Source organism: Lepus europaeus, chromosome 4 (genome assembly GCF_033115175.1).
Source record: "Lepus europaeus isolate LE1 chromosome 4, mLepTim1.pri, whole genome shotgun sequence".
NCBI classification, from domain to species: domain Eukaryota; kingdom Metazoa; phylum Chordata; class Mammalia; order Lagomorpha; family Leporidae; genus Lepus; species Lepus europaeus.
Window position 1 is genome coordinate 146,401,121 of NC_084830.1, and position 16,737 is coordinate 146,417,857.

At 54.5% G+C, this 16,737-nt stretch overlaps 1 protein-coding gene across 2 annotated transcripts; it reads right to left on the reverse strand.

Annotated features, from left to right (window-relative positions):
• Nucleotides 1-412: 412 nt before the first annotated feature.
• On the reverse strand, nucleotides 413-8,815 carry IL4 (interleukin 4). 2 transcript variants are annotated; one of them, XM_062189195.1, is made up of 4 exons: nucleotides 8,681-8,815; nucleotides 8,455-8,502; nucleotides 3,261-3,419; nucleotides 413-514 (listed from the first exon to the last, which is right to left on the reverse strand). In XM_062189195.1, exons 1-4 carry the CDS (start codon nucleotides 8,813-8,815, stop codon nucleotides 413-415), a joined length of 444 nt encoding a protein of 147 aa, XP_062045179.1. The 2 variants fall into 2 exon arrangements, with proteins under 2 accessions (XP_062045179.1, XP_062045180.1); XM_062189196.1 differs by lacking the exon at nucleotides 8,455-8,502.
• Nucleotides 8,816-16,737: the final 7,922 nt, after the last annotated feature.

Here is a 16,737-nt window from a genome sequence, read left to right on the forward strand (position 1 = left end):
TGAGGATTACTTACGTTTTCTACAGACTTTGTGCCAAGGGGAGACGAGTGTTCTGAGCACCTAGCTGACCGCTAGTTTAGACAGGAGGGTTCATGGACACACTCTGCAGGTGCTCTTCCTTATCACTTACATCTCACATGGCTCTGTTTCTTAATTATCATATGCTGTTTTCGCCCCCAGTAGAGAGGAACAGCGTTGAGAAGGAAATGGTCTTTCTGTTTGGCTCCTACACTATTTATAGTAAGTTAACTTGGTTTTTCTAAGAGTTGCAAACCACAATTTCATTTGTCACGTAAACATAGTCACCATTAAATACCATCACTGTTATATGCTACATATACTTTATTTTTTATGAATTATAAATATATAAATATTAAAAAATAAAGCCATTAAAATTCATAAATTAAAATATTCAGCTCCGACGCTTAGAGTATTTCTCTTGCATGGCGGTCTTTAGCCTGTCCAAGAAGTCTTCCAGTGTAGTCTGTCTGCCTTCCTTCCCAGGACAGTTGCTCTGCGAAGGAAGCATTATGTTAGCTGCATTGGGAAGCATGCGAGGCCTGCTCTCCTGCCTGTCGACTTGGTCAGGCGTCCCTTGGTGCTTGCCACCTGCACAGTGCGCACACCCGGACCTCCACACTAGTTTGATTGGGGTCTGACTCTGCCACTAGGCCAGCAAGGTCTTTACCTAACCTTCCTGGTCATGGTACCCCCTACATGCCGGCTTCCAGGGGGTGGGCACAGTCTCTGGAGATGTGTCACAGCTGGGGGCTGTCACAGGCAGTGATGTGGAGGTGTAGGCTAGACCAGTCCATTGCCCTCCTAGCCACTCTGCGTGGCTGCCTGACTTGCTGAGAGATTCAGTCAGCTGCCCTCGTGCCCTCAGTAACACCACCATGTTGTGGCACCAAAGAAGGAAAGGATTCCAGCTCCCTACCTCCAGGCCATCACTTTGAATCTCAGCTCTTTTAATGACATTGCTTAGGGGGCCAGTGCCATGGCACAGCAGGTTAATCCTCCGCCTGCGGCGCCGGCATCCCATGTGGGTGCCGGTTCTAGTCCCAGCTGCTCCTCTTCCGATCTAGCTCTCTGCTATGGCCTGGGATAGCAGTGGAAGATGGCCCAAGTCCTTGGGCCCCTGCACCCATGTGGGAGACCGGGAAGAAGCTCCTGGGTCCTGGGTTCAGATCGGCGCAGCTCCAGCAGCTGCGACCATTTGGGGAGTGAACCAGTGGGTGGAAAACCTCTCTCTCTGTCTCTCCCTCTCACTGTCTGTAACTCTACCTCCCAAATAAATAAATAAAAATCTTTAAAAAAAAAAAAAGCCATTGCTTAGGCAAGCTACTTAATTTATAAAAAAATGCCAGTTTCTTCCTTTGTAAAATGGGGACGATAGTGCCCACTTCTGAAGGTCATTAAGAGGCTTGCAAGAGAGAACCTGTGCTGTGGCCGGTCCCTGTTCACTCCCTTGATCTTTCCAGTAAGGTGTGCAGGTGGAGGCCCAGGAGGGGAAGAACGTCCCTGTTCTCTGAAGCCGGCTGCCCTGCTCAGCTCCAAAGGCTTCTGCCCTCTCCCGATTCTGTCCGTTTCCTGTAGCATCAGCTTTCCTTCTGTGCTGGGTCCTTCCCCCTGGCACCCTAACACGCTGATGGATATCCCGCTTGGGAAGAGCTCCCCTTACTCCACACCTGCCTCTCAGCTGTTGTTCCTTTTCTCTGCAACCTTACAGCAGAACACCTCAAGAGTTTTCTGTGTTCGTGGTCCGTTAGTCACCTGTTCCCACCTCATTCTCTCTTGTACCAGCGCCAGCTGGGCTTGCATCCCTACCTCTCCATTTATAACCCTATCACCAGAGCTATCCGTCTTTCCAAAGCACTGGCCGTTGTTACCACTCCCTCCCTAAGAGAGCATCTTCCCTTGTCTTGTGGTGCACCACACACTCCTAAGTTTTATCCTTTGGCAGTGGCTGCTACTTTTCCGTCTCCTCTGTTGGATCCTCCTCTTCCTAACCTCCAAGACTCAGGTTTCAGATCTCTTCCTTTCTCTACTTCAGTCTGACTTGAGGTAGCATCACTGGAGAACGCTCCCCTAAGCTTTGCTGACCATCTTCTCAACATGTCCACTTAGGTCTGCAAATAGCTACCTCATATTTATGATGTTTGAAGTTGGATTCTCCATCTTCCACACAGCATGAAGCTATGTTAAGTCCCCAGCGTTCCATGGCTGTTACAGGACCAGCCATCCCCAAAGGGTCCCTGCAGGAACCAAGAAGTCACCTTGTTCTTTCATAACTCACAAATGATGTGCCACCAAGTCCTTCTAGCCCTATTTGTAGTTATATCCCAAATTGAGCCACCTCCACTGTTCCCACCCCATCTGAGGCACCATTGTCTCCAGACTGGTCTACGGTAGGAGCTTTCTGACAATACACTCAACACTGTTCAGTCTGCTTACCACACCATGACCAGAGTGACCGCTTACAGTCACCTAAGTCAGAACATCCTCTATCCTGCTCAGAACTCCATCCTCGGGGCAGAATACAAAGGCCCTGTGTGATCCGATTGCCTGAACTCCCCCTGGGTCCCTCTGACCCAGCCATATTGGTCGTCTGGCTGAGCTCTGAGCCAACACCTGAGACTCATTCCCACCCTAGGGCCTCTGCACAGCTGTACTGCCTGAGCGTTGACCAGGTGGCCTGAACCCTCTCGAATTCCTGTTGGATAACATCATGAGCTCCTGAGTCAGTCCTCCGCACTGTTGACTCCTGCATTGTTTATTTCTGTTTTCCTTCATAGCACTTTCCATTACTGAACATGAGATTACCCATTTGTATCTGAGAGCAGTAGACTGGCTGCTTACGAGAGCGAGCTGCCTCCACTGGTTCAGCCTCCAGACGCTTGCACTGGCCCCTGGCTGGGGTGAAGCCAGAGGCTAGGAACTAAATCGGATCTCCCACTACACGAGACATCACAGCTACCTCCTAGGGTGCTCATTAGCAGGAAGCTGGGGTCCAGAGCCGGAAGTGGGAATCAGACCTCGGCACTCTGCTGTGGGACGTGGGCGTCTCAACCACTGGGCTGACTACCCAGCCCTGTTTGTCCTTAATGGTGCATCCCTAGCCTCTAGAAGCGCACCTGGCACTAGCAGAGCCCTAACGAGTGCTGGCTGAACGAGTGAGTGGGCGGATTAATCACGGCACTGCAGCTCCTGAGGCGGAGCAGTGAGCGGGGAGCTGCTGTGCGCCGCCGCCGCCTCCTTACCAGCTTCGCCATGCTGCAGAGGTTCCTGTCGAGTCCTCTCAGGAGTCCCAGGTCACCGGGCTCTCCGTGCTTCTTGAAGCACCAGGACACCCTGTGGTGGAGGTAGAACTGCCGGAGTGCAGTCGCGGCCCCGCAGACGGCTTCTCTCTCGGTTGTGTTCTAGAAAGAGAAATGCCAGACGGCCACGTGCTAGCGCTAGCGCTAGCGCGAACGTGGAGCAGGTGTTCCCTTCCTGATTTCCTCCTGGGAGGACACATGGAGAAAGGTGAGTTTGCTCGCTGTGGCTCCGTAGCCAGGCATTCCTGCCTGCTGCCCTGGCCTTCCACCTCTCCAGACGCCTGCTACCAGCAACCTGCACAGGCTGCCACCTGCTCTTCAGAACCTCCCAACTTCTCTTCCCTTGGAGGGTTTTGCCAGGAGTGCCCCTGGATAGCGTCGCCGACTGAGGTAAGTGGCCCAGGGGAGAGTCCCATGCAGGACCATCTGGCGCTACCGTCTGCATCCAGCTGCGAGCTCTTCTTCTGTGGAAAGAACCCACGTGAGCCCCTCCCGGCAGGTTCTGCTCATTCCGAGAGCCTCTCAGATCCAACTTTCCCTGGAAACGCTGCTTGTTGAGCAGTGAATGCCCATCATTGGCCCGGACACTGCTGCTCCGGGCAGCACTTGAATTTGGCTCCCTGCACGGGAGAGAGCCGTACCTGGAGAAGTTCATGGTTAAGTGGGGAGCTAAGAGTCTCCCCATGCTACAAGAGGTCAGTGCCCAGATGAGCAGAGCAAGTTGCCGCAGGGGTCTGGCCTGGGGAGGTGAGAGGGTGCCACTGAGCTGGAGTTGGGGCCTTGGCTGGTGCAGGGTGAGGATCTCCTGGGAGTGTTGCAGCTCTGATGTGGGACTGTCTACAGGGCTCTTTCTGGGGACATTGGGTCTTAGAAGAAGAAAACAGCTTTTGGGGCTGGTGCTGTGGCGCAACAGGTTAATGCCCTGGGCTGAAGCACCGGCATCCCATCTGAGCGCCGGTTCTAGTCCCAGCTGCTCCACTTCCAATCCAGTTCTCTGCTATGGCCTGGGATAGCAGTAAAAGATGGCCCAAGTCCTTGGGCCCCTGCACCCGTGTGGGAGACCCAGAAGAAGCTCCCAGCTTCGGATCGGTGCTGCTGCGGCCAATTGGGGAGGGAACCATCAGATGGAAGACCTCTCCCTCTCTCCCTCTCTCCCTCTCTCCCTCTCTCCCTCTCTCCCTCTCTCCCTCTCTCCCTCTCTCCCTCTCTCCCTCTCTCCCTCTCTCCCTCTCTCCCTCTCTCCCTCTCTCCCTCTCTCCCTCTCTCCCTCTCCCCCTCTCCCCCTCTCCCCCTCTCCCCCTCTGTCTGTAACTGTGACTTTCAAATAAAAATAAACCTTTAAAAAAAACAACCCAGCTTTTGGCGGAACCTAGGAGAGGGGTTGTGCATCAGTCTGGACCAGGCCTGGGGTGTGCTCTGGTTTTCCAGAAGAAGAAAGGCATGAAACCTAGAGCGTCTTAGCTTGAGCCCCGTGTCCTTATTGAGTGCAGATAAACTGTGTAGCCTTGCTACTCAAAGCGGGTCCACGGGCCAGCAGCCTGGGCGTCACCTGGGAGCGTGTTAGCAGTGCAGACTTACAGCATGGGAATCTGCAGTGAGAAGATCACCGTGAGGACCACAGGAGACGCTGCCCAAGCAGCTGCCAGTTCTTCAGTATTTTACCTGATGCTCAAGTGATAACTATTCAACAAGAACAACTCAGGCTCCCACCAGCCAGAGACAATCTCTTAGGATTCTGGTAAATATCTTCTCAGGTTTTTCTCTGTTAATGCAGTTTTTTTTTTCCTCCAAAATGGAGCAACTGGTGTTGACACTGTGTTGTAACGTCTTTACACTTAGACTGCAAGCATTACGCTGGAGAGTGCTGTTTAAGATGGGATTGAGAGGGGCACAGAAACCACTGTGGCTTTGTACAGCTGCTCGTCAGTCCCCGGTTACAGCAGCTTTTTGCTTCTATAAATGATGTGGCAGGAGCAATCTCTGTGTCCATCTCTTTTTCTGTAAGCTAACAGATTTTATTTTAAGATTTTTTGAGGAAGCTCTAGACCCAGGCCCCTTGCCCCAGGAGGGCCCCTGCCCCATGTGCAGGATTGGCGGAAGGACACCTAGCTGGCTGGGAGTCTCTCCTAGCCCCTGTCTGGAGTTTAAGGGCAGTGACTGTCTCTGGGTTCTGGGAGTCAGGAACCCCCTTTCCAGCCACCACCCTTGCCCCGGTGTGGGTGGGTGGCAGTGGTGAGCATGTTAGGAGGTGGGTGCTCCCTGTGTACCCAGATGTGAGCAGGTGCCCTCCTCTGCTGCTGTAGAGAGAACAGTGAAATCTCAGAAAGCCAGAAGGGCCCTTTGATAATTTTCCCATCAAAAGCTGGTGAGTTATGCTGTCTCTTGGTTTTGACCAGTATATGATCACAAAAATCACAAAATATTAGAGGAAACCCTTTACAATGTTTTTCTAAGTATATTCTAAAGGCAATGAATTTAAAATAGGAACTGAGAAGTCTCTGTCAGATGAAAGGACTATTTCTTTTTTTAAAGTTTTTGACAGGCAGAGTTAGTGAGAAAGAGAGAGAAAGGTCTTCCTTCCATTGGTTCACCCCTAAATGGTCGCCACGGCCAGCGCGCTGCACCGATCCGAAGCCAGGAGCTTCTCCTGGTCTCCCATGCAGGTGGAGGGCCCAAGGACTTGGGCCATCCTCCACTGCCCTCCTGGGCCACAGCAGAGAGCTGGCCTGGAAGAGGAGCAACTGGGACTAGAACCCGGAGTGCCGGTGCCACAGGTGGAGCATTAGCCAAGTGAGCCACGGCGCCAGCCAAAAAGGACTATTTCTAAAGGGAGTCGTAGTTGAAGGCCTTGGAGTTCAGTTGCCTTGGTTCTGCTGCACGAGTTTAACCCTTGACACTCCCCTGGCTCCTTGGCCAGCCTGCTTCCAGCCGCCCGTGTCGCCTTCGTTGCCTGTGTGGTTCTGGCAGTGGCTCGGGAGCAGGCCTCACACCTCGGCCTTGTTCAGGAAGGATGAAAAGGGGGTGAGCCCATGCCAGAGCGAGGTCTGCCCCTCAAGGGGATGCCAGGAAATGAGCACGGTAGGGGTTTCTTCTGGGGCAGTGACTCAGTCTCCTAACCTGGTTCTGGGCTAGCCTCGTCTAGGGCCACTGAACGCAGCCCTGACGGCATTGCGTTCATTACCTCCAGCGCTGCCCACGTTTAGTCAGCTGATACATGGGGATGTCCTCTGAAAACCCAAACAAGGCGGCCCGAGATTCAGTCTGGAGCTCTGTGAAGAGTTGTGGGCTCCAGCTGTCCTTGGTAAATGGGATGTACTTCAAAGTAAGGGTCCACCCAAGAAAGCCTTCACAGAGCAACCAGCTTGCTCTCCTCCGGCTGGAGTTACCTCCAAGACCCAGGATTTCCATCCGCTTGTTCCTGGCAGCAGCTGTCCCGAGGATGCTCCCCAACTTAGAAATAATGTAATTCTTCATCCCCAAAATAACTGAGACTAATACACTAGGTTTTAAAAAGACTTTCTCCTTTGGGAACATAAATAGCTTGACCTCCCACCTACTACTTTTGTGGGTTTTTGTTTGGAAAATAAAAGCCTTTCGATGCTCTGAAATGCCTTAATATATGAGTAAGCAGTGCTGAGTATTGGTGGGGAAGAAGGCGATGGAAGGGGGAGGTTAGTTCCAGGAGGAATGGGGTCAGGCTGTGCAGGGGAAGGCGTATGAGCTAGGGAAGCGTGAGGAAGGCCGTGGGGACTTGGAGGAGATGATGATGGGTGTGGTGAGGGGGCATCCCCTTGAGAGCTGGAAGAAGATGGGAGCCTGACCTGTGCTGGGACGGTGGTCTTGAAATCACAACTTTCTACCCACTCCAGGGCTGGGTTCCAGCCAGGCCTCTCATCACCTCCAAAGTCACCACCACACCTTCAGATGTGGAAAGTGAGGCACAAAGTGCCACGCAGCTAGTTAGTGGCAGAACTGGGACTGAAGCCGTAGCCTGTCTCCCAGATGACATGGAGCCCACGCGGCAGTGCGACAGGATGCAGGATACAGCCCAGCTGCTCTTGGCTTTTGTTGGTGCCATCTTAAGTCCTTAAGCAAGGACTTGGAAATTGTATAAATATACTATATATATATTATACATACACATGTAACCTTGTCCTTGGGAGTCCCATCCTGTATCAGACTCCTGGAGTAATCTTCAGGAAAACGAGGTAGCCCAGATAGAGCCTTGAAGAGCAGGCTTAGGAAGGAGAGGGGGCCCTGCTGTGAGGGCCGGGTGCCCAGGCTGACTCCTGGCCGGGTCAGCCCCTCCAGCACACACGGAAAGCTGGCACTTAGGAGCTTTGGGGCTTTCATTCTCAGTCGTGTGTTTCCATGAAAACAGGAACTGAAGTACGCCAAGCCATTGATACGGCCCAGTCATGTGTTTGTCAGAGAAAACACACTATCAGCTGTCAAATCTATCTCCTCCCACTGCACATGGTGGGGTGGGGGTGAGACTCGTGGGAGCAGCAAGACTGATGGTGCCCCAGCAGTCAGAAGCAGGGATGTGTTGGGCTGTGTGCGTCAGGATGGTCACAGCGCAGGCATGAGGGGGTTTGGCAGGACAGAGCCCGCTGCGGGCCTGGGGGCGGCCAGGCCGGAATGCAGTGGGCTGTTAGGTGACCAGCCTGTGGGAGAGAGAGGAGGGGCTCTGGCAATACCTCCTCTGTTGTCGTAGGAAGTCTCTTAGACAAAATGAAAGCTCCCTCGACTTGTAATCTCAATATCTACTTCTCTGTGAGGCTATCTGGTTTTTCAGAAAAGCATGGGCCAGAAAACTTCTCTCATTCAACAGGCATTTAGTGAACACCTTCTGTATTCCCGGTAAATCCCTAAAGAGCTTTTTCTTGACCTGGGTCTGGGTGACAAAATCCAAGCTATCTGTCACACACCTCCTAAAATCAAGTGAAACCCGAAACGCCGAAACACGGTCCTCAAGCGTGAAGACGCAAATTCTCATTTCTGAAAACATTCAACACCTTACAGATAGCCTGGGCCCCCCTGTTTCCCCTCAAGAAGTGTCTTGTTGGAGCCCTTGCAGACAGCTCCCGTCTCACAGGTCCCCCCTGCACTGGGGCAGGCACGGGCAGCTTCTTACCTTGGGGACGGCCAGGGCGTCTGCTATAGTCAGCTTGGTGCATGGAGTCTTGGCCCCGGGCAGGAACAAGAGAACAAGAGACAGAGTCAGCCTCCGACGGGACAAGTCTGGGGAGAAGTCTCGCGTGCTCCCTTTCCTGCCCCCGACCCCCAGCCCCCGGCCTCCTGGCCATCAGGTTTCTCACAGTCTAGGACACACAGGGAGATGGGGCCAGATAGGTACTCACCTTTCTCTCAGTGAGGATGTTCAGGGTTTTGATGATCTCGGGTAGGATGATATCGCTCCTGCGCCCCTGGATGAAGTGCGCAGTGCCTGCGAGGAGGCACAGCAGAGTGACAGGCAGCTGGGAAGAGAGCCCCATCAATAGTGCAGTGGTGGTGCGGGGCAATTAGTTTATCAGGAGATGCTACCAATGCATTCTGACAAAGATTTCTCTATTTATAGATTTAAAATTGCTGAAACCGAGGAAAAATGAGTTTACATTGGAAATTTTCGTTACACCAGATTGTCAGTTGCTGGGAGCCAATCAGCGTCTCTCTTCCAGGAGAAAAAGTGCCTCAGAGAAACAGGTAAAATGTTCCTGTGAAATCAGACCAATAGGAAAATGAAACCTTTTTAAAAACTAACTACAAAGTTTCAGCATAGGAAATTACACCATAATTTGCTCTTTAGATTAATCTTATCAGCTTGGGGCTGCTGCTGGCTTTTGCTTTGCATAGAAGGAAGAGGCCACAGGTGTCCGAGTTAGTTTGAGCGCGGTCCCTCCCGGGGAAAGATAGAGTGATATCAAGAAAGTCTGACTTGCACAGCTCTTGAGCCCGGGCTCTTCCAAGAATGAGTGGAGACCTGGAAGTTGTCCTGTCATGGAAAAGCTGACCTGGGGCTCCTCTCTGGGCAGAAGGAGATCTCCCACCCTAGCACAGGCGGGCTGTTCCTGCGAGTGGAGGTCTTGAGGGCAGGACAGGTGACACCGGGAGGGGCCAGTGAGGATGCCCCAGGCTGGGTGTGCCCCTCTCAGGAGCGACCACTTCATAAATGGGACTTAAACACATCCTAATTAGGAAAAGAAAAAATAAAAAAAGCCCCAGTCTTGGCAATTTGCAAATCAGTTCTCTTGGTCAGCGCTGCTTCCTCCCACCTGACTGTTGGAATCTCATCCCCTAGAGCTGGTGAGGTGCTTGCTCACCTTGACAGTGAACCTAAGGACCCCATCGCTGGCTTAGCTGCCTGGGCCTTGTGCAGCGTCCCTTCTCCCTCTGCAGTCTGTGCATCCTCCCAAGAAAGGGCCCGGCCTTACTCATCTGCAAGGTCACCTGGAAATGCGTGTGACTGAGGCTGTTCCTGGACTGGGTTGTTTTTTTTCTTTATTATTTAATTGACAAAAGTTAAGTATGTCTTTATGGTGCGTGAATGTTTTTAAAATTGTATACATTGCGGAGTTGCTAAGTCAAGGTAATTCATGCATTACTTCACTTGAATTTGCGGTGAGAACACTTCAAACCTACCCTCAGGAGTCTGTGAGCGCGCAGGGCTCTCCTAACTGCAGTCACCGTGTCGCGCAGCACGTCTGCTGCTGCCTGGAGTTTTACATATTTGGGCCAACATCTCCCCACCCACTGGTAACCTCCGTTCTACTCTATGCTTCGATGGGTTTGCCATTTTTTTTTTTTTTTTGATTCCACACATGTGTATGCGAGGGTACTTCAAAAAGTTTGTGGAAAAAATAGAATGAGAAGATGATGCACATCTCACACAGACTGTGTCAGGTGGCCTTGTGTGTGTGGTCAGCCTGACTTACCTGGGGTAACGTCCACCAGCGGCACCCACACTGTCGCAGTGGCTGGACTTTGTTCTTTCTCAGGGCTGAGTAGTACTCCCCTGTGCACAGCCCGCACCTTCCCTGGGAGCTGTGCGTCAAAGCTGCCAGGCTCAACAGGTGCCTTTGGACAGCCGCTGCAGGAGCTGAGCCGTGCCCTGCAGGGGGAGGACACGCCTTCCCCCCAGACACAGGTGCAGCTCAGGGGGCCGTGGGCCACCCTCTCCTCTGACCAGCTGACTACAAACTTGGGAGTGCAAACTGCCTCTTGGGTTTGGGAATTGGCTGTCAGAAAACAGCCCCAGTGAGGTTGCAGTCCTTTTATAGCAGAGATAACGCAGCGCGTTTCCCTCAACCCTAAGAGGAGACTCACAGGACAGGGTCCAGGCAGGTCCCCGCAGCAGGAAGCCCCACATCCTTTTCACGGAATCCGAGTGTGCCACGTGCTCAGCTCCCAGCTGCACCTCGGTGCCCGGAGTGGTTCCTGGGGCTCCGTTCTTTACGTGTGGGTGCACAACTGACCAGTGGGCCACCTGGCTGGGCTCACTCTGCAGCCACCTGCTTGGACGCCAGGCTGGTGTCACAGGAGTTCAGTGGTGTGCCCACCTCCCTCATCATGCCAGGACCCCCAGGTCGCTACACTCACATAAATCCTGGGGCCACCAAAGGCCCCAGGATTTAGGAGCAGCCTCCCAGGTCTTTGGCAAAGACTTCATTCCAAGAATTTGTAACCTGTTGGACATCCCAAGAGCTCACACGGAGGCTGGCCCTGTCTGTGGGTGAAGTCGGTTCCTCCCTGCACAGATAGACTGGGAGAGTTTGTGAGCAGGGCAGGTGGCTCCGAGAGAGGCAGGCCGAGCTGTGGTGTGGAGGACGTGGGGCCGAGGCTCCAGGCACAGCAGGGGTGGGCTGCGGAAAGCGCCGACTGGCTGCTGGCCCCGCCAGAGGTTCTGGAGAGGTGGGTTGAGGGCTGGGGTCTGGAGCGTCCTGGTGGCAGCTGTGGGCATTGTCAGCAGGTGTTTTCTGCTAAGGGCCATCTGGGACTTGAGGCTCTGGGAGCCAAGATGGGGAACCAGAGGAATATAATGTGGGGCCTTCAGCCCAGAAGCAGGGAACACGGCTGATTTTGTTTCTTCCAGCCGCTGGATGCGGCCAGGGGAAAGAAGGAAACTTGCCCAGCTATCAGGGAGTGATGGGAAGGAAAAGATGGGCTGTCCCACAGCGGGGCTGTCCCACAGCGGGGCCCCCAAGCCTGCGGAGTGCTGGGCGGTGCCTGGGCAGGTTCCGACTCTGCTGCGCCCACGCTGTGTCAGTCCTAGGCCCTTCCTCTCGCCCTGCACGGGAGCTGAGACGCAGAGCTTTGCTTCCAGCCTCTAGCAGACAAGTCGCCCGTCACCCGTCAGCTCTGTGACACGGACGGTCACGGACACTTTCGGGGCCTCACCTTACTCATAAGTGTAATGGGAATCACCCGTGGGATTCCTGCGAGGAGAGAGGTGCTGAGAACGCAGTGGGCGCCTGTCCCTCATTTCCCTCCCCAGGTTTCTGTCACCAGAGGCCACACGTGCGTGGGGTATCGGGGGAAGGGGGAAGGGCCAGGCCTGGCCACTCTGCCTCCCCACTGGGCTTGGGAAAGTAGGGGTGATGTGTGCGCCTGTTCCGTGGGGTGGAGTACTGAGAATGCACCTGCTGTTTGCTGAGTGCTGTGTGGCGGGTGGCATTATCATTAACATTATCGTTGTTATTATTGGCAGTATCTTTGTTTGGGCAAATGAATGTGGAGCTTGCTCCCCTCTGCACACCTGAGACGAGGCAGGGCAGTGGGGGCTTTGCTGCATGGCCAGGCCTGCACGGGCCCGCTTGTTTCCCATGATGCACAGCCACTTGCCACACTGCAGCCTTCAGACTTGGTCTCTGGATCCGGGGCAGGAAGCAGACCCTGCTGTGGATTCTTGAGCAGGAAAGCAGGTGCTTACTAAGCTCTCGGGAGAGCAGGAGCAGGCTGCAGGTGTCCCGGGGCTCTTAAGAATGTACCCCGGAAAGAACCTCTACCTCTGCGGCTGCCACTGGAGGTTTGGCTGCAAGTGGGGTAGACCAGAGCCGCTCCCCAATGGCCTCAACACGCACCGGAAAGCTTCAATAGCCCACCCCTTCTCCCACTACCCCACAGTCCAAAGGAGCATGAAGGAGGCACCGGCCTCCCTGCCCAGCTCTCCCCAAGGCCCCACTGTGCCCTGCGTCCGCATGCCATCCCCTCCTGGCAGCGGCGTGGGCACAATGCCTGAGAGCCCTTTCTCGCTGCTCTCAGGTGCACTCATGGTGTGACAGAAGCCTCCGCAAGGGGGAGATTTCTAAGCAGAGGCTGGACCAGCCAGGCTCCTGCATGGAGCGGGGGCTGGCTGGGTGGGGACAAGTGCCAGGGGAAGGGTGCGGCCTGTGGGGGCTGAAGCCAGGGGCTTGGTGAGGCTCTGGTGGAACTCAGGAATGCCAGGGAGTCTGGGAGGAGACATGGACGGGGCAGCCAGTTAGCACTGTGCAGCTGTCCCAAGAGTGAGGAAGCTGTGTGGATGAGGTGGGACTTGGGGGAGGGGGAGAGCTTGGGTTTGAGAGCCCCTGGGCAGCAGTAGAGTATCCAGGTTAGGACCATGTGTCCTGGAGTCAGCAGCTTTGGCTTGTTCTCTGTGCCAGCTCTGGCACGTCCTCTCTCGGTGACCTGGGGGAAGGTACCTTGCCCAGTTTTCTCCATGAAACTGGGCTGATGGTAGGGGTGTGAGTCATAAACACAGTGTTTGGTGTGGGGCCTGGCAGGTGGTAAGCCCTCGAAAACCTGTCTGCTGCCCTCGTCACGTGTCTCATTCCCAGCGGAGTCAGGTTTGGTGGATCCTGGGGTGAGGAGCAGGGAGGTGTCTCGGATGGCCCCAGGCCTGACTTGGGGGCTTCCATTCACAGAGCTGGCCTTGGGGAAAGGGGAGATGACCCAAGGCTGATGCTGGGCCCAGGCTCTGGGCACAGAGAGTGACTGAGTCATGGGGAGAATTCACTGCCAAGGAGCATGGGAGGAGAGGGACCAGGAGGGACCTACCATCTCAGCCACACTGCAGAGGGGCGTGAGGTAGGAACAGTGGGCTGGTGAGTGGTGACATCATTGCCACAGCTTCTGAGCGCAGTGTGGGCAGGAAGGAATGGAACCCATAGACAGCCTGTGTCACAGGCAGGCTGTGCTGCTGTGTGGGTTACCAGGCGGGGCCTCCCCAGCCCAGCAGAGGGCAACTCCCACATGTAACAGTCCCATATCCAGCCCCCTCAAGTCTCCCCCCATCGCACAGGGCCTAGGAGCTAATGACAAGATGTCTTGGGGGGAGGAGAAATGGAACAAAACTGGCCTTGTATTGCCAGTTTTGTTTATTTTTTTAAGATTTATTTTATTTGAAAGGCAGAGATAAAGAGAGAGAAGGGGATTGAGAGAGAGAGAGATCTTCATCCATTGGTTCACTTCCCAAATGGCCACAACAGCCAGGGCTGTGCCAATTCAAAGCCAGGAGCCAGGAGCTTCTTTTGGGTCTCCTGCATGGATGCAGAGGCCCAAGCACTTGGGCCATCTTCTCCTGCTTTTCCAGGCACATTAGCAGGGAGCTGGACTGGAAGGTGGAGCAGCTGCGACTCCAGCTGGCACCCATACAGGATGCCGGCACTGCAGGTGGAGGCTTAACCTTCTATGCCACAGTGCCGGCCCAACTGCCGGTTCTGGAAGTCGGGCAGTAGATAACTGGGGGTTATCCTTGTATGTGTTTGAAATTTTCTATAATAAGAGGTCAGAAAACTTCTAAATGCATGGCAAATTTAAACATATATTTATATATATGTGTGTGTTTATATATATATATATTTATATGTATGTGTATGTTATAAATAACAATTATATATATAAAAAATATAATAGAAATATGTGTAATACAGGCACACAAACACATCCCCAGCATCTGAGCACCACTGCCTGTCTCGCTCTCACACTCCGTGTCTTCCTTGCCCCCCTTGGCCCTCAACTCCCACTCCTCCCCCTGCAGCCAAGAGGGACCTCAGGTGGCGTCCCTCCATCTCAGATCCTCAGACACAAGGGCCTGCTGTCTCCTCCTGCCCCCATCCCGCTCTCTTCCAGCCATGGATGCTGGGCAGAGCAGCCTGCACTCCCCAGGAACGGCCTTGCCCTCCCCCGCCCCCCGTTCTCCCCTCAGTCCAGCAGCCCCTGCCTGCTGCACGGCCCCCGTGGCACTTGTGGCCCCAGACATGTGCTGTGTTCTCGGGTTTGTCGGTTCTGCCTCCCACTGCTCATGGCCTTGTTTTGCTCCCCGTGGATCTGCAGCACCTGGGTGGTGCCTGGTACCTCCACCTCCTTGTCCCTTGGTGTCCGTGAGGGACTGGTTCCAGGATTGCTGTGGGCACCAACTCTGTGGATCTCTTGTGTAAAATGGCATCGCGTTTGCCTATAACCTCAGTGCATCTTCCCATATACTTTATTATTTACAGTTTTTTTTTTAATTTGAGAAGCAGGGAACAAGCCCACTTGAGACCACGCCCACTCACTAATGCACTCCCTCAGAAGCCTGCGATGACCAGGACTGCACCAGGCTTACGCTGGGAGCCAGGAACTCTCTCGAGGTCTCCCATGTAGGTGATAGGAGCTCAATTACTGGAACCGCCACTACTGCCTCCGGAGCCAGAGCCAGGTATCACATCTAGATACTTCACCGTGGGACGTGTCTTCAGTGGTGTGTTAACCAGTAGGCTAAATGCGTGCTCTCTCCCACATACTTTAAACCATTTCTAGATCACTTGTAATACTGATATCAGGTAACCCCAGTGTATATAGGAAGCAATGACCAGAAAAGTGGATGCACATGGTCAGCTCAGGTGCCGTTTAAAATACATGTATTTTCTCTCTCTCGTTGGATCCCCAGAGGCAGTAGCCACAGAGAGGCTGCACTCGCTGACTGCGTGAGTGTGGCTCCGGTTCTCAGAGGGCAACTGACCCTTGGCTGGAGTGACAGCCGTGGAAGTGGGGGACTCCGCTGGGGCTGACGCGGGGCTGTGTGGCTCTGGCACATTTGCCCCCAGACCCAGGCTGCTCTTTGTGCCTGTGTCCAAAGGCACAGATCATGGAGAGGAGGCAGGAACCCAGGCAGGCAGAGTGTGGACTGCCTTTGCCGGACAGTGTGGTGAGGAGTGATGGCTGTTGGGTTAGCCTTTCCCCAGGAGAGGCGGGAGCTGGCTGAGGGGTGCACAGGAGCTCTCTGCGTTTGTCCCCAGGGTGTTGGTGTCACCTCAGCCTGAGAGCAGGGCTTGCACCTGCTTCCCGGCTCACCTACGTCAACCTGGCAGGCCAGGGCTGGGTGAAGACCCCGAGCCTTTCCAGTATGGTGAGCACTGAGGGACCCAAGAGGGCCCAGCCTGTGCCGCAGGTTGGCCGGCTGGGCAGTTGAGCTTCCCAGGCTATCGGCTGTTGCCTCCCAGGCCTCTGCAGGCCTCCATCTCATGCCCTGGGAGAGCTGAGGGTCTGGGCCCCTTCACCTACCCCAGTCCTGATTGGCTCCCCCTGGGGGCCAGACACCAATCTGAGGTTCTTTTCGCCTCTTCTGAAATTATCTTCATCCTGCATTGGGAATGAGTGTGTACTCATTGTAGAAGCCGTGGGAGTCCGTTAGTGAGAAGGCGCCTTTGCTGGCGTGGTGTCACTGCTGCTCCTCTGGGCCGGGGTCTTGGACTGTGGATCTGTGGGGCCACCACAGCCAGCTCAGGCCCTCTTCCCCGCAAGGGTTTCGGGAAGAACTGTGCGGCCCCCGCAGCTCGACCGTCGTGAGGCAGAGAACAGGGCTGACGAGAGTTGCTAAATTTAATTCTGGTGCCTGCGTCACCTCTGACCACACAGCAGCATCTGCCCAGGCAGTGCACGGGCTGGGGGCGTTTCTGAACAGCTCTGAGAGGGTGACTTTCCACAGAGAAGGCATGTGGAGGGAAGGAGAGCGACAGAAAGTGAGGTCGTAAGTAGAAAATCACTTCTGGGATTTTGAATGGCTTGTCGTGGGGCCCTCCCTTGCTGCTGAGAAGTCATTTGATCTGGGAAAGTTCATTGCGCGCCATTTGCACACTGCTTCTGGGTGGAGCCGAGAAATGAATGAAGATAGGGAGGGAGGCTGGCTGTCTGATGTGTGGGAGGTGGCCGGTGGGTGACACAGCCCCCAGTCTCTAACCAGGAGCACCTCTAGAGGGCCCGTGTGGCCCCGGCCAGGCTGCCCAGGCTGCAGTGTCGCTGGCCTTCTTGGACAAGGTGGGGGTCAGCCGGAGAGGGGCAGGCTCTGGGCGGGTCACGGTTAGCCAGCTCTTACAAAGATGCATCCCTGCCGACTCGGTACTAAACTGCTTCCTGGGCCACAGGGAGGTGAGATGCAGGCCTGTCCCCCCAGGCTCCGCCT